This window comes from Cibotium barometz, chromosome 4 (genome assembly GCF_041138505.1).
Source record: "Cibotium barometz isolate CiBa-2024 chromosome 4, ASM4113850v1, whole genome shotgun sequence".
NCBI lineage: Eukaryota > Viridiplantae > Streptophyta > Polypodiopsida > Cyatheales > Cibotiaceae > Cibotium > Cibotium barometz.
In genome coordinates, this window is record NC_141049.1 from 11195783 (window position 1) to 11213226 (window position 17444).

The following is a 17444-nucleotide window of genomic DNA, read 5'->3' on the forward strand; positions in this document are numbered from 1 at the left end:
AGAAACTAGCAAGCTCAAACAGAAAGCAAAGGTGTGTCACTCACCGCTCAAATCGCTGTCGTGAAGGATTCTCGCGTCGCTGTGAAGGAGCCATCGTCGCTGCTCTATTGCCTCGCCACCGCCGTGCCGCCACACAGTGCTCGATCGCTCTCTCTCTCTCTCTCTCACTCACACACACACACACAGGAGAAGGGGACCGAGAAGATAAGACAAGAGCACACTTTTTATTCCACATGTTGAGAATGAGAGTTTTAGGGTTACATTTGACTCTTATAGGTGACTAAGCCATTCACACATGGATCCCCATACATGGCCGACCGATCCTAACCCTTATCCTACTGATATTCAAGGTGCGCCTCTCATCGGTGATCACCCAATCCCTTTACCCTTTACATGTGGTGCCGACAAGCCCGGCCCATGACTCAGAGTACTTAAATTAATTACATGACGTAAAACATAGTACACGTCTCAATGTCCGTCATAGGTTAACACGTTGACATGCATGTCTTAGACATTACATTTCAAGTCAAAAAAGAGACCGAAATGCCTTGGGTATGTGCCAAAAAGAAAATCTCTCTCTCTCTCTCTCTCTCTCTCTCTCTCTCTCTCTCACAAAGTGTGTGTGTGTGTGTGTAAAGACAAATAAGCACGTACATTAATTTCTTATGCACTCACATATATGCTAATATTAGCATATATGTACATAAAACAACAAGCTTGCATACTCAATTTCAATTAATAATTACAAATTGAGAACAAATTAAAACATAACAAAAAGAGAAGTAATAAAACAACATAATTGGTAATGTGCTTACCTCTCAAATGTGGATTGGATAGTGCATGTTCGAAGCAGATCTGTAAGCTAGGACACACATGGGAGAAACAAACCTACACACACATTGCATACATTAGTAATAGATTCACATACACAAGCTCTCTCACTCTCTACATCTCTCACAACACACACATACAAATCTTCTCTCCATACATAATTAAGAAGGTAAGAAGAAGGATGGAGAGAGGGGAATGAGATATACACACACATCACACATTTACCCTAATCACTCCACACACACACACACACACACATAAGAAGATGAGGAGAGAGGGAGAGGCAAAACGCCATAAGAAGATGAGGAGATGGGGAGAGGCAAACTGCCCAAGGAGAGAGAGAGAGAGAGAGGGAGCTCTACACACACACTTCACTAATTCTCTCCACACACACACACACACACACACACACACACACACACACAACAAGAGTGGGTTGAATGGAAGAAGGCGAACGCTTGAGGGAGATGGACGCATACCTTGTCTGGATGTTCAACGCCGTGCAAAACAAAGAATAATAGGTTCTCGGCTGTAAAAAAAAGTTACGGGCATCGATATATCTGTCGGAATATTCGTCGATATATCCGTCGGTATACGCGTCGGTATACACGTCGGTATATGCATCAATATATGAACTTTTGAAAATTACCCGTTCGACTTTTCGCCTCCAAGTTTAGGACATACATACCGACGTTCGACATTTGTGTCGGTGTTCTAACGTCGGTATGCCCTAAACCTCTAGTAGTGGTGGTGCACTAAATCCCAATGCTCCATGCAGCATGACTAATGGGAAATGTAGTCGTCATTATCCGCATGCCTTCTCTGAATCTACTATGGTGGGTAGCGATGGCTATCCTAATTATATGCGTCGAGGTCATGGTAGGAACATACAAGTGAAAGGAGCTATCATTGACAATCGTTGGATAGTGCCATTTAATCCTTTCCTCCATGAAATACAAGGCACACATCAATGTTAAAGTATGCTCCACAATCACAGCAGTTAAATATTTGTATAGATATGTGTACAAGGGTCATGACAGCAACAATCAGAATGCAGACTGTAAATCATGTAGAAAGGCAAGGAGAACTAGAACATTCAACTGATGGTGTGGTGGATGAGGTCAGTAGGTACTTGGATGAACGTTATGTGTCAGCATTAGAAGCATGCTGGCAAGTTTATGAATATGATATGCATGAAGAAAAGCTTGATGTCCAAAGATTACAAGTTCATATTCCCCTACATCATAATGTCATGTTTCGAGATGATGATGATTTGCAGAGTATAATCGATAGAGAAAGAAACAAAAAAACTACCCTTTGCATGTAATGAGTTGCACGATGATGTAAAAGATTTACTTTATAGTGACTTTCCCAGCCGATGGGTTTGGAACACGAGTCTTAAGAAGTGGACTAGAAGAAAGTTAGGCTATAGTCGCATGTACAACGTTTCTCCATCTGTTTGGTGAGCAAAGGCTGTAAGTCTTTTGATGACTTCCACACTTTTGATGGGCAAGTCTATCCTACTTTCAAGGGAGCATGCATAGCTAGAGGTTTATTAGAAAGTGATGAAGAATGGTTTATTGGAAAGTGATGAAGAATGGTTTATATGTATGCAAGAGGCCGCTCATCAAACCGGATCGCAATTGAGACACCTATTTGTCACAATTTTGGTGTTTTGTGAGCCAGCCTCTCCTGGCCTTTCTGTGGGCAAGATTTTCATCGAAACTTTCGGATGATTTTTTTTCATGCATTACAACTGACTATAGAGAATTTAAATGATCATCAAGTAATGGCAAAGAATGAGGCTCTATTGCATTTAGAATGCATTCTTTAGCAACATGGCCAAAGGTTGGTTGAGTTTGAGGGAATGCCTCCTGTGGTGGACAGATCAACTGTGTCCATAGTTACAAATGGATAATTACAAGAAGAGAGAAATTTAATGTTGAGTAGTAGGCACAAATTGCTGATCAAATGAAAACAACTCTAATTGATTGTCAATTAGCAGCCTTTAATCAGATTTTGGACGCAGTATATGCAGGTGTTGGTGAAGTGTTTTTTCTCGATAGTCCAGGAGGGTCAAGAAAGACCTTTCTCTATAATTTTTTCCTCTCTCGGTTGCATGGGGAGGGGCATGTTGCTTTGGCATGTGCATCTTCTGGCATTGCAGCCATGCTACTAGGCAGCAATGGTCACATAGCTCATCCACGGTTTAAAATACCATTGGACCTACATGCAGCTAGCACCTATAACATAAAGGTTAGCTTGCAGATGTTGTGAAGCTAGCTAAGCTAATAATATGGGATGAGGCACCCATGACCCATCAATATGCCTTTGAAGCCTTGGACAGGACATAAAGAGACATCATGGGTAGTGATCAGCTTTTTGGTGGAAAGGTCATATTGTTTGGTGGAGATTTTACGTAGATCTTGCCAATTGTTCCAAAGGGAGGATGATAGGACATTGTTAATGCTGCATTATGTCACTCACAAATATCGAGAGACACTACAGTATTGAAGCTTACACAAAACATGCAGGTACTTCAAAATGGTAATAACTTAACAGAGCATGAATTCATACAGTGGGTTCTAGACATTGGCAATGGAATAGAGAGGGAGGGAACAAAAGAAGGTATTGTGTCAATTCCATCAAAAATGCTTTTAGAGAGAGGGTCTATGGAGGACTTGATTAAATGGGTGTATACAGGGCTTCTAAGTGTTGTAGATTATGCATCGTATTTTAGAGAGCATGCTATTCTTGCACCTCCAAACCTTGAAGTTGATGCGATCAATAGCAGTGCACTGGATTCCATGCTAGGGGAGAGTAAGCAATACTTCAGTGCAGATTCAGTTAATAACAGTGGTGAAGGATCTTTTTTATATGCAACAGAGTACCTAAACAGTCTTAATCTTGGTGGTGGTTATCCACCTCATCGATTGATTCTGAAAAGAAATGCTCCAATAATTTTATTGCGTAATGTAAATCCTTGAGAGGGATTGTGCAATGGTACTCGATTAATATGCAAGAATTTTGACACAAAGGTGTTAGAGGCGAAAATTATTACTGGGACTAATATTGGAGATAGGGTCTCATTCCAAGAATAACTGTCATTCCACATACATTTTGCAGCTTTTATTTGATATGAGGCGGAGGTAGTTCCCTGTTTGACTCGCATTTGCCCATGACAATAAATAAATCACAAGGCCAAACAATGTCTCTTTTATGATTATACTTGGCAACTCTAGTATTTAGTCAGGGACAGTTATATGTTGCTTTCTCGCGTGTGTGATCATCGAATGCTGTCAAGGTATTTCTTCAAGATACTACTTGCTATGAGACCAATGTGAGTGGTCGAGAGACAGTTTGTACTACCAATGTTGTATATAAGGAAGTTTTACATATGGCAATAAGAAGTACCTAGAAGCAATTTGTTACATGTCTAATTTTTACCATTTACCATCGAGTTTTATTGGTAGACTTGGAAAATATATCAAATGCAATGGCAGTTATCCATTCCAAGATGCTTTACTTCCGAGACAGTGTGTATGTGATTGACCTGATTTGAGAGCTATAGTTTTTTTACCAGAACGTCCTTTCAGTTTATGATCTCTAACTTGGGGGAGGATATCCACCTTATTGCTTGGTTTACAATAAGTAACATTATTTATGCGTAGATCTTAGATGCTTCTAGGTAATTATTTCAGGTATTGTATTGAAGTTATGTGTTCTAATTTTCTGTATGTGTCTTTTTGTATGCATGTGTCTCTCTCCTATTAAGCACATCCTTTCCCCTGTCGTATGACAAGACAAGGATGCATGCCAAAAGGAGTTTCCATAGCTCTTCGTTCTTTGTTTTATGTATATATTCTAAAAAGTTTTGTTTTGATTTAGGGACAATCATGTATGACATTCTATTCATTTTGGATATGTTGGAGTCGAGGGTTGAAGGTTTACAACCTATATCCATTTTTTGGTATTTATGCATATCTTTTAATGATTTTTTAGTGCATGACATATAAAACTTACATTATTTATAGAGCCACCTCTTTGGTGTGCACCCCTTCGTCATCAACATGTTGCAAGGATTATGATAGATGCCCACAAGGATGGGTGCGTACACTACAAGAAATTCTTTCAAGATTTCCATGTTTGTTTATATAACTTCTTAATTTCTTCTTTGTTTTAGAATTTTGGCCTATGGTGGATTTTTTCATGGTTAAAGTTATGGAGGAGGGCATTGAAAGATATGGGATTAGCGTTCCCAATGAGGAGTTGGGAGTATACTTATTTACAAAAGAGTATGTTTGTGACACTAACTATGACACAGAGAGATGTGTTGCCTCTTTTGAGGGATTCTCTATACATGAGTCTTGGACCTTATTCCGTACGTACATGATTTTCTCCCTTCGATACGAGTATTTTGTGGCACCGGACAAAGCTCTATTCCAATCTTCATTTGTGTCTAGTAAGATTAACTATAACTATTATAGATTTATGGTAATTTTTTAATTAACGTTTTATCAATAATTCTCTCTTTTCTTTGTAGGGTCACGATTGAAGAAGACATCTACACTTGATGGTTAGTGTAGTGGAGATGCGTCGGTCCACTCCACTGACAACAAGTATATCTGTCCTATCACTTTGTCAATTTGTTCCATTAGCTACAACCAACACATACATGTTGAAACATTCAGTTTATGACTTTTATATTTATATCTTTTTCTGTACTATCTATTTTAATCATCGAGGATAGCAGGGACACATGGCAAGACAAGAGAAGAGTGTAGTCATATGTACGCTAGGGAACGAATACTTTGCTTTTTTGTGCTACGGTAAGAGAGAGAGAGAGAGAGAGAGAGAGAGGTATGCTCTTATTTCTTTGGGTTTTGATTAATATGGAGCTAGGATTCATACTTCCAAACCTTTGACAATGACCATCCTATTACTTTGCCTATTGGTTCCATTTTCTGAGAAAACCAATTATATACACATGAAGCATGGGTCACAAAAGAAAAGTTCCACAAAATTACCATGTGAGATGACGTGCGAAGCATGGGTTAGCCCACTAGTTTGGATTGACCGCCCCTTTTTGAGCTTTATGGTCTGGTGGCAGGTTCACATCTCCTTGTTGCAGATGAGAAGCTTGGTGGCCAAAGCATTGTGCCCACATCTCAAGTAACAATAGTCAATATTTTTTTTATAGTAACTTTAATCGATTTAAATATACCAACGGAAGCTGACGCAAGGCCCGACTTCACCCACTCCCCTATACACCCACACGTCAAACCATTTCACCAACTTCCGCTTGTGCAATAGTCAATACTTCTGTAAGGTTCCCCCCTTCCACAAGTAGGGGAAACGCTTAAGATAGTCCACTAAGTCTTAACTTGGAGAAAATTTCCTACTCATCGACACCTTGACCATATAGAGATTCAAGGATACGATTCATAGGTAAGACCTAGTTCTATCCCGCAGGAGAAGCGTAGTCTTCTAAACATCAAATCACCCATAGGACAATTGATCAAAAATTGGGCAACTACCAGTCTTGATTCCTAGAGACAACGCTTTTTTCCTCATCCATGCAAGGCACAGCCGTTGGCCTAGTCTTCTAGAATAGAATTGCTCGAGAACCTATTTATCTAACGTAGGGCTTTCACTTAATATGTTGGAAAGCTACCCGACTAATCGGGTCCACCCGTCCATAGGATGGTGCCATCAGGGCATTCCATCCTCCCACTTTCCACCCTACTCACGCGTCAATTTGTTTTCTAATTAATCCTACCACACTGTTTGACATAAACAAACATGTTCCTTAATTAAGGCCCTTTCACAAGGTTTATTAAAACAGCCTTTTTCCACAATACAATAATGCCAAAGACAAGATTTATAAAAACAAAGTTTAAACATGAATCAATTTCATACAAGCCAAACTGGCTCTCTTATTCTTTTCCTGTATACTGCCGATGATCTAGAATTCGACCTTCCAGCCTCCACATGCTGGGCAAAACCCTACGGGACCATACACCTCATCGTCGGCCGCTGGCGAGGACTCAAGCCGGCCTGTCGCCCTCTCAGGCTCCATCGCTCGATCCTCCCGCCCCTCAGAGGGATGTCTGCGCACTAGGGTGGGCTAATTCACCGCACTAGCCTGGGCCCTCAGAACTAGGCAGCATCATCACAATCACTTGCCTCAATCGGCAAACCTCATTCTCCCAATGGTATGAGGGATACCATGGGCCAACTCCGGGCCTTACTAACGTCTCCGCCGTCTGGCTACACAAGCACAAGAACGGGGCAGCGTCAAGGCAGGGAGAAGTTGTACCTGTACCTTAATTTAACCAAGATAACCATCCATTTATTCACTAAACCATATGACTATGATCCATGTCACCTTCTTTAAGAAAACAAGCCTTTTCTCACACAGATTTTAGCATTTCAACTTGAGATTGCGATAAGACACTCTTTATAAAGGCATAAGCTATTGCTTAAAAGAATACAAACTTTAAATGGTAAATCAATTAAATAGATCACTGTAACAATCAATAGAGAAGCCGGGGCCATACCTCAACCCCTAAGAATGATATATAATTGAAAAACAAAATATGTATATACCTCATAGAAATTTGTCGTTTATCGTTACCTTTGCTCGTTATTAACAAGAGCTTTAGAAAATAGAGTCTTCTAATACCTTCTCTTATGATTGAAATCATCCAATCATCTCCAAGCTTTATCTCCTCTTACTCATACTGTGACTCTCCTCTCTTTCTAAGATCTATGGCAAAATAGCCTTCTCTTACAGGGCTATGGCATACTATTCTTTCTCTAAAAGAAAAGCTATGGAGTTTTGGTCTCTTCCTCCGAAAGACTATAGCAATCTAAGCTTCTTTTCTGAGGTATTAGATAAGAATGAAGGGATATATGCATCTCAAACTCTAGGATTACCTTGAGGCTACTTGCTGTCTTCTCACAGTTTTCTCTATGTAGAAACCCTGACAGAAACAGCAAACTGTTTCGGCCATAACTCTCTGATAAAAACTCAGAATATAGCTATGTAGCCAGTCAAAAGAACGGGAAGGCATCTGGTCTATAAGCCAACGCGGGCAGAATAGGCAAAAACGTCTGTATATAGCCGCAAACGCACCATCTTTAGAAACGCGTTGTTTTTCCACATTTTTAGTATGCATGGACTCTAAATGTGTAAAAGTACTCTAAATATGACCTCTTATCACCTAAAATCGAAATTCTATTTTTGGGGATACTTATCTCTTAATAGAACTATTCTTATGTGCTTATTTCTTTTAGGATTTTTGGAGCTAATATTTTTATTCTAACACTTTTCTAATGTTTCTAGCCTTATTGTCTCACTCTTTCTAATTACACTCTCTTTTCTTATTGAAATCTATATTAAAAGAGACACATACATACATGGCTTGGGAGGGACGTTACAATCTCCCCCACTTAAAAGATTCGAGATGTCCTCATCTCGCGAGCTGGGGTAGTATCTAAGTAAATCCTCCTGTCTCTTTCAAATTGGTGTCCCCACCACTAGGTAAAAATATTCTTTTATCTAAACATTGTTCTTAAAGGGTCTTTTATTTCATGTGTTTGGCTTGTTTTATTTTGCCTCCAAAAGATCTATTATTCTAAAGTTAATTGGCCTTATTATCCTAAGTTCATGCATCCATATACCTCTCATATGCTATGAACCTTCGAATTTCTTATTCTATACCCCCATGTAATATGGTACTTAACAAATTGTCATGGAAAAACGTAAGGGAATCAATCCTTTATGCAATCTAACCTATGATAGCAATTTCATAATCTTAGTATCGTCTTGTAGAATACCTCTATTCATCATGTACATTACTTCACATGAATCTTGCACCAATCCTCTTCGATTTACTCATAGAAATACTTGTTGAATTCGATTATCTTTAACCCTGCTATCTCTATTTTTTGACCTAATTTTTGCTCTAGCTCATGATTCCTTGTAGCCAAGGGTGGGCTTGACGTTCCTCTTGAATTAGGGGACCTCTTCTTGATTAACATGGAAGGACTCGTGTCCTTCTCGACACTTTCTATATAAAGACTTTATCATAGTCTCTGGCTATAATTATGGCTTTTGAAATAGAGGATGGTTTCACATTCTTGATGAGGTTATTCAAAGTTAGATTAAGCTTCCAAATGAATCGATGGAGAAGAGTTATCTCATCCATCTCTAGAGCAAATCGGAGAAGTTTTTTTGGTGGTATTCTTTTAGGGTCTTCCCTTCTTGGGTTAGCTCCAAAAATTTATTCATTTTATCCTCTCGAAATCCTGGAGGACAAAACCTTTCACGAAGGTGTACTTTCATGGCATCTCATAAGTGATTCTAGCTCTAGTAGTGGTTAGATTGACAATAATGCTTCTAACTTTCTAGCTCCAATGGTTAGATTGACAACAATGCTTCCAACTAATTTAGCATTTCTTACGATTTTTAGACGTGAGTAAGGGTGAGCTTGCTTCTTTCATTGTATCCATTAAAAGTTCAAAACTATCAAATACTTATTATAGTGCCACATCTAAAGGCACTCTGGATTAATATATGTAAGATCTTCATTCATTTTTTTAAAAAAGAATTACACATCTGGTGCCTTGGGATTGACACATCCAAAGATTATCAGGATTGACACATCTGAGATGATTAGTTTTCTAGTATCTTGGGATTAATACATCTAAGAGCATGATCCTCTGGGAATTACACATCCGAAGTTAGATCCATGTTTGTCTGAGATGGGTTCTAGATCTTGGATGATCGTCCTAGTGTAAAGTATCGAATGGATGGCATTCACATGTTAACTGTTCAAATCTTAATGGAGTTACAATCTTAATAATTTATAATATGCAAGTTAATGAGATATATCGTGAAAATTTCTCTTAACAATTTCGGTCTATCCTTCTAGTCATTCAGTCTCTCACTAGTTTCTTTATTTGATCACCCTATGATTCCCTCACAAAAGGTTTTCTCCCCAATCTAATTTCTCAAATTTATTGTACAAATATCTTGCGTGTGCACCCCCAAGATACAAGCACAATTTCATAAGATGATTGTCTCAACATGTGAGGATATTCAAATCACTTCTATGGCCAGTAGAGATGATTGATTCGTCCTCATATGATAAACAATCACTTGTTTTAATCCCTTTGATAGTTAACCTTTGAAAAACAAATCCTAGGAACTAAGATCGGCTCTGATACCACTTGTAAGGTTCCCCCCTTCCACAAATAGGGGAAACGCTTAAGATAGTCCACTAAGTCTTAACTTGGAGAAAATTTCCTACTCATCGACACCTTGACCATATAGAGATTCAAGGATACGATTCATAGGTAAGACCTAGTTCTATCCCGCAGGAGAAGCGTAGTCTTCTAAACATCAAATCACCCATAGGACAATTGATCAAAAATTGGGCAACTACTAGTCTTGATTCCTAGAGACAACGCTTTTTTCCTCATCCATGCAAGGCACAGCCGTTGGCCTAGTCTTCTAGAATAGAATTGCTCGAGAACCTATTTATCTAACGTAGGGCTTTCACTTAATATGTTGGAAAGCTACCCGACTAATCGGGTCCACCCGTCCATAGGATGGTGCCATCAGGGCATTCCATCCTCCCACTTTCCACCCTACTCACGCGTCAATTTGTTTTCTAATTAATCCTACCACACTGTTTGACATAAACAAACATGTTCCTTAATTAAGGCCCTTTCACAAGGTTTATTAAAACAGCCTTTTTCCACAATACAATAATGCCAAAGACAAGATTTATAAAAACAAAGTTTAAACATGAATCAATTTCATACAAGCCAAACTGGCTCTCTTATTCTTTTCCTGTATACTGTCGATGATCTAGAATTCGGCCTTCCAGCCTCCACATGCTGGGCAAAACCCTACGGGACCATACACCTCATCGTCGGCCGCTAGCGAGGACTCAAGCCGGCCTGTCGCCCTCTCAGGCTCCATCGCTCGATCCTCCCGCCCCTCAGAGGGATGTCTGCGCACTAGGGTGGGCTAATTCACCGCACTAGCCTGGGCCCTCAGAACTAGGCAGCATCATCACAATCACTTGCCTCAATCGGCAAACCTCATTCTCCCAATGGTATGAGGGATACCATGGGCCAACTCCGGGCCTTACTAACGTCTCCGCCGTCCGGCTACACAAGCACAAGAACGGGGCAGCGTCAAGGCAGGGAGAAGTTGTACCTGTACCTTAATTTAACCAAGATAACCATCCATTTATTCACTAAACCATATGACTATGATCCATGTCACCTTCTTTAAGAAAACAAGCCTTTTCTCACACAGATTTTAGCATTTCAACTTGAGATTGCGATAAGACACTCTTTATAAAGGCATAAGCTATTGCTTAAAAGAATACAAACTTTAAATGGTAAATCAATTAAATAGATCACTGTAACAATCAATAGAGAAGCCGGGGCCATACCTCAACCCCTAAGAATGATATATAATTGAAAAACAAAATATGTATATACCTCATAGAAATTTGTCGTTTATCGTTGCCTTTGCTCGTTATTAACAAGAGCTTTAGAAAATAGAGTCTTCTAATACCTTCTCTTATGATTGAAATCATCCAATCATCTCCAAGCTTTATCTCCTCTTACTCATACTGTGACTCTCCTCTCTTTCTAAGATCTATGGCAAAATAGCCTTCTCTTACAGGGCTATGGCATACTATTCTTTCTCTAAAAGAAAAGCTATGGAGTTTTGGTCTCTTCCTCCGAAAGACTATAGCAATCTAAGCTTCTTTTCTGAGGTATTAGATAAGAATGAAGGGATATATGCATCTCAAACTCTAGGATTACCTTGAGGCTACTTGCTGTCTTCTCACAGTTTTCTCTATGTAGAAACCCTGACAGAAACAGCAAACTGTTTCGGCCATAACTCTCTGATAAAAACTCAGAATATAGCTATGTAGCCAGTCAAAAGAACGGGAAGGCATCTGGTCTATAAGCCAACGCGGGCAGAATAGGCAAAAACGTCTGTATATAGCCGCAAACGCACCATCTTTAGAAACGCGTTGTTTTTCCACATTTTTAGTATGCATGGACTCTAAATGTGTAAAAGTACTCTAAATATGACCTCTTATCACCTAAAATCGAAATTCTATTTTTGGGGATACTTATCTCTTAATAGAACTATTCTTATGTGCTTATTTCTTTTAGGATTTTTGGAGCTAATATTTTTATTCTAACACTTTTCTAATGTTTCTAGCCTTATTGTCTCACTCTTTCTAATTACACTCTCTTTTCTTATTGAAATCTATATTAAAAGAGACACATACATACATGGCTTGGGAGGGACGTTACAATCTCCCCCACTTAAAAGATTCGAGATGTCCTCATCTCGCGAGCTGGGGTAGTATCTAAGTAAATCCTCCTGTCTCTTTCAAATTGGTGTCCCCACCACTAGGTAAAAATATTCTTTTATCTAAACATTGTTCTTAAAGGGTCTTTTATTTCATGTGTTTGGCTTGTTTTATTTTGCCTCCAAAAGATCTATTATTCTAAAGTTAATTGGCCTTATTATCCTAAGTTCATGCATCCATATACCTCTCATATGCTATGAACCTTCGAATTTCTTATTCTATACCCCCATGTAATATGGTACTTAACAAATTGTCATGGAAAAACGTAAGGGAATCAATCCTTTATGCAATCTAACCTATGATAGCAATTTCATAATCTTAGTATCGTCTTGTAGAATACCTCTATTCATCATGTACATTACTTCACATGAATCTTGCACCAATCCTCTTCGATTTACTCATAGAAATACTTGTTGAATTCGATTATCTTTAACCCTGCTATCTCTATTTTTTGACCTAATTTTTGCTCTAGCTCATGATTCCTTGTAGCCAAGGGTGGGCTTGACGTTCCTCTTGAATTAGGGGACCTCTTCTTGATTAACATGGAAGGACTCGTGTCCTTCTCGACACTTTCTATATAAAGACTTTATCATAGTCTCTGGCTATAATTATGGCTTTTGAAATAGAGGATGGTTTCACATTCTTGATGAGGTTATTCAAAGTTAGATTAAGCTTCCAAATGAATCGATGGAGAAGAGTTACCTCATCCATCTCTAGAGCAAATCAGAGAAGTTTTTTTGGTGGTATTCTTTTAGGGTCTTCCCTTCTTGGGTTAGCTCCAAAAATTTATTCATTTTATCCTCTCGAAATCCTGGAGGACAAAACCTTTCACGAAGGTGTACTTTCATGGCATCTCATAAGTGATTCTAGCTCTAGTAGTGGTTAGATTGACAATAATGCTTCTAACTTTCTAGCTCCAATGGTTAGATTGACAACAATGCTTCCAACTAATTTAGCATTTCTTACGATTTTTAGACGTGAGTAAGGGTGAGCTTGCTTCTTTCATTGTATCCATTAAAAGTTCAAAACTATCAAATACTTATTATAGTGCCACATCTAAAGGCACTCTGGATTAATATATGTAAGATCTTCATTCATTTTTTTAAAAAAGAATTACACATCTGGTGCCTTGGGATTGACACATCCAAAGATTATCAGGATTGACACATCTGAGATGATTAGTTTTCTAGTATCTTGGGATTAATACATCTAAGAGCATGATCCTCTGGGAATTACACATCCGAAGTTAGATCCATGTTTGTCTGAGATGGGTTCTAGATCTTGGATGATCGTCCTAGTGTAAAGTATCGAATGGATGGCATTCACATGTTAACTGTTCAAATCTTAATGGAGTTACAATCTTAATAATTTATAATATGCAAGTTAATGAGATATATCGTGAAAATTTCTCTTAACAATTTCGGTCTATCCTTCTAGTCATTCAGTCTCTCACTAGTTTCTTTATTTGATCACCCTATGATTCCCTCACAAAAGGTTTTCTCCCCAATCTAATTTCTCAAATTTATTGTACAAATATCTTGCGTGTGCACCCCCAAGATACAAGCACAATTTCATAAGATGATTGTCTCAACATGTGAGGATATTCAAATCACTTCTATGGCCAGTAGAGATGATTGATTCGTCCTCATATGATAAACAATCACTTGTTTTAATCCCTTTGATAGTTAACCTTTGAAAAACAAATCCTAGGAACTAAGATCGGCTCTGATACCACTTGTAAGGTTCCCCCCTTCCACAAATAGGGGAAACGCTTAAGATAGTCCACTAAGTCTTAACTTGGAGAAAATTTCCTACTCATCGACACCTTGACCATATAGAGATTCAAGGATACGATTCATAGGTAAGACCTAGTTCTATCCCGCAGGAGAAGCGTAGTCTTCTAAACATCAAATCACCCATAGGACAATTGATCAAAAATTGGGCAACTACTAGTCTTGATTCCTAGAGACAACGCTTTTTTCCTCATCCATGCAAGGCACAGCCGTTGGCCTAGTCTTCTAGAATAGAATTGCTCGAGAACCTATTTATCTAACGTAGGGCTTTCACTTAATATGTTGGAAAGCTACCCGACTAATCGGGTCCACCCGTCCATAGGATGGTGCCATCAGGGCATTCCATCCTCCCACTTTCCACCCTACTCACGCGTCAATTTGTTTTCTAATTAATCCTACCACACTGTTTGACATAAACAAACATGTTCCTTAATTAAGGCCCTTTCACAAGGTTTATTAAAACAGCCTTTTTCCACAATACAATAATGCCAAAGACAAGATTTATAAAAACAAAGTTTAAACATGAATCAATTTCATACAAGCCAAACTGGCTCTCTTATTCTTTTCCTGTATACTGTCGATGATCTAGAATTCGGCCTTCCAGCCTCCACATGCTGGGCAAAACCCTACGGGACCATACACCTCATCGTCGGCCGCTGGCGAGGACTCAAGCCGGCCTGTCGCCCTCTCAGGCTCCATCGCTCGATCCTCCCGCCCCTCAGAGGGATGTCTGCGCACTAGGGTGGGCTAATTCACCGCACTAGCCTGGGCCCTCAGAACTAGGCAGCATCATCACAATCACTTGCCTCAATCGGCAAACCTCATTCTCCCAATGGTATGAGGGATACCATGGGCCAACTCCGGGCCTTACTAACGTCTCCGCCGTCTGGCTACACAAGCACAAGAACGGGGCAGCGTCAAGGCAGGGAGAAGTTGTACCTGTACCTTAATTTAACCAAGATAACCATCCATTTATTCACTAAACCATATGACTATGATCCATGTCACCTTCTTTAAGAAAACAAGCCTTTTCTCACACAGATTTTAGCATTTCAACTTGAGATTGCGATAAGACACTCTTTATAAAGGCATAAGCTATTGCTTAAAAGAATACAAACTTTAAATGGTAAATCAATTAAATAGATCACTGTAACAATCAATAGAGAAGCCGGGGCCATACCTCAACCCCTAAGAATGATATATAATTGAAAAACAAAATATGTATATACCTCATAGAAATTTGTCGTTTATCGTTACCTTTGCTCGTTATTAACAAGAGCTTTAGAAAATAGAGTCTTCTAATACCTTCTCTTATGATTGAAATCATCCAATCATCTCCAAGCTTTATCTCCTCTTACTCATACTGTGACTCTCCTCTCTTTCTAAGATCTATGGCAAAATAGCCTTCTCTTACAGGGCTATGGCATACTATTCTTTCTCTAAAAGAAAAGCTATGGAGTTTTGGTCTCTTCCTCCGAAAGACTATAGCAATCTAAGCTTCTTTTCTGAGGTATTAGATAAGAATGAAGGGATATATGCATCTCAAACTCTAGGATTACCTTGAGGCTACTTGCTGTCTTCTCACAGTTTTCTCTATGTAGAAACCCTGACAGAAACAGCAAACTGTTTCGGCCATAACTCTCTGATAAAAACTCAGAATATAGCTATGTAGCCAGTCAAAAGAACGGGAAGGCATCTGGTCTATAAGCCAGCGCGGGCAGAATAGGCAAAAACGTCTGTATATAGCCGCAAACGCACCATCTTTAGAAACGCGTTGTTTTTCCACATTTTTAGTATGCATGGACTCTAAATGTGTAAAAGTACTCTAAATATGACCTCTTATCACCTAAAATCGAAATTCTATTTTTGGGGATACTTATCTCTTAATAGAACTATTCTTATGTGCTTATTTCTTTTAGGATTTTTGGAGCTAATATTTTTATTCTAACACTTTTCTAATGTTTCTAGCCTTATTGTCTCACTCTTTCTAATTACACTCTCTTTTCTTATTGAAATCTATATTAAAAGAGACACATACATACATGGCTTGGGAGGGACGTTACAATCTCCCCCACTTAAAAGATTCGAGATGTCCTCATCTCGCGAGCTGGGGTAGTATCTAAGTAAATCCTCCTGTCTCTTTCAAATTGGTGTCCCCACCACTAGGTAAAAATATTCTTTTATCTAAACATTGTTCTTAAAGGGTCTTTTATTTCATGTGTTTGGCTTGTTTTATTTTGCCTCCAAAAGATCTATTATTCTAAAGTTAATTGGCCTTATTATCCTAAGTTCATGCATCCATATACCTCTCATATGCTATGAACCTTCGAATTTCTTATTCTATACCCCCATGTAATATGGTACTTAACAAATTGTCATGGAAAAACGTAAGGGAATCAATCCTTTATGCAATCTAACCTATGATAGCAATTTCATAATCTTAGTATCGTCTTGTAGAATACCTCTATTCATCATGTACATTACTTCACATGAATCTTGCACCAATCCTCTTCGATTTACTCATAGAAATACTTGTTGAATTCGATTATCTTTAACCCTGCTATCTCTATTTTTTGACCTAATTTTTGCTCTAGCTCATGATTCCTTGTAGCCAAGGGTGGGCTTGACGTTCCTCTTGAATTAGGGGACCTCTTCTTGATTAACATGGAAGGACTCGTGTCCTTCTCGACACTTTCTATATAAAGACTTTATCATAGTCTCTGGCTATAATTATGGCTTTTGAAATAGAGGATGGTTTCACATTCTTGATGAGGTTATTCAAAGTTAGATTAAGCTTCCAAATGAATCGATGGAGAAGAGTTACCTCATCCATCTCTAGAGCAAATCGGAGAAGTTTTTTTGGTGGTATTCTTTTAGGGTCTTCCCTTCTTGGGTTAGCTCCAAAAATTTATTCATTTTATCCTCTCGAAATCCTGGAGGACAAAACCTTTCACGAAGGTGTACTTTCATGGCATCTCATAAGTGATTCTAGCTCTAGTAGTGGTTAGATTGACAATAATGCTTCTAACTTTCTAGCTCCAATGGTTAGATTGACAACAATGCTTCCAACTAATTTAGCATTTCTTACGATTTTTAGACGTGAGTAAGGGTGAGCTTGCTTCTTTCATTGTATCCATTAAAAGTTCAAAACTATCAAATACTTATTATAGTGCCACATCTAAAGGCACTCTGGATTAATATATGTAAGATCTTCATTCATTTTTTTAAAAAAGAATTACACATCTGGTGCCTTGGGATTGACACATCCAAAGATTATCAGGATTGACACATCTGAGATGATTAGTTTTCTAGTATCTTGGGATTAATACATCTAAGAGCATGATCCTCTGGGAATTACACATCCGAAGTTAGATCCATGTTTGTCTGAGATGGGTTCTAGATC

General features: G+C 38.7%; 1 protein-coding gene across 1 annotated transcript in view; it reads left to right on the forward strand.

The window, feature by feature from the left end:
• Positions 1-1864: 1864 nt before the first annotated feature.
• The window catches only part of LOC147638905 (uncharacterized), a 43553-nt gene continuing 27973 nt past the window's right edge, over positions 1865-17444 (forward strand). Inside the window, exon 1 of the mRNA XM_086792893.1 lies at positions 1865-2111. Within this exon, the coding sequence (XP_086649019.1) occupies positions 1865-2111 (247 nt within the window). The remainder of the gene's footprint in view (positions 2112-17444) is intronic.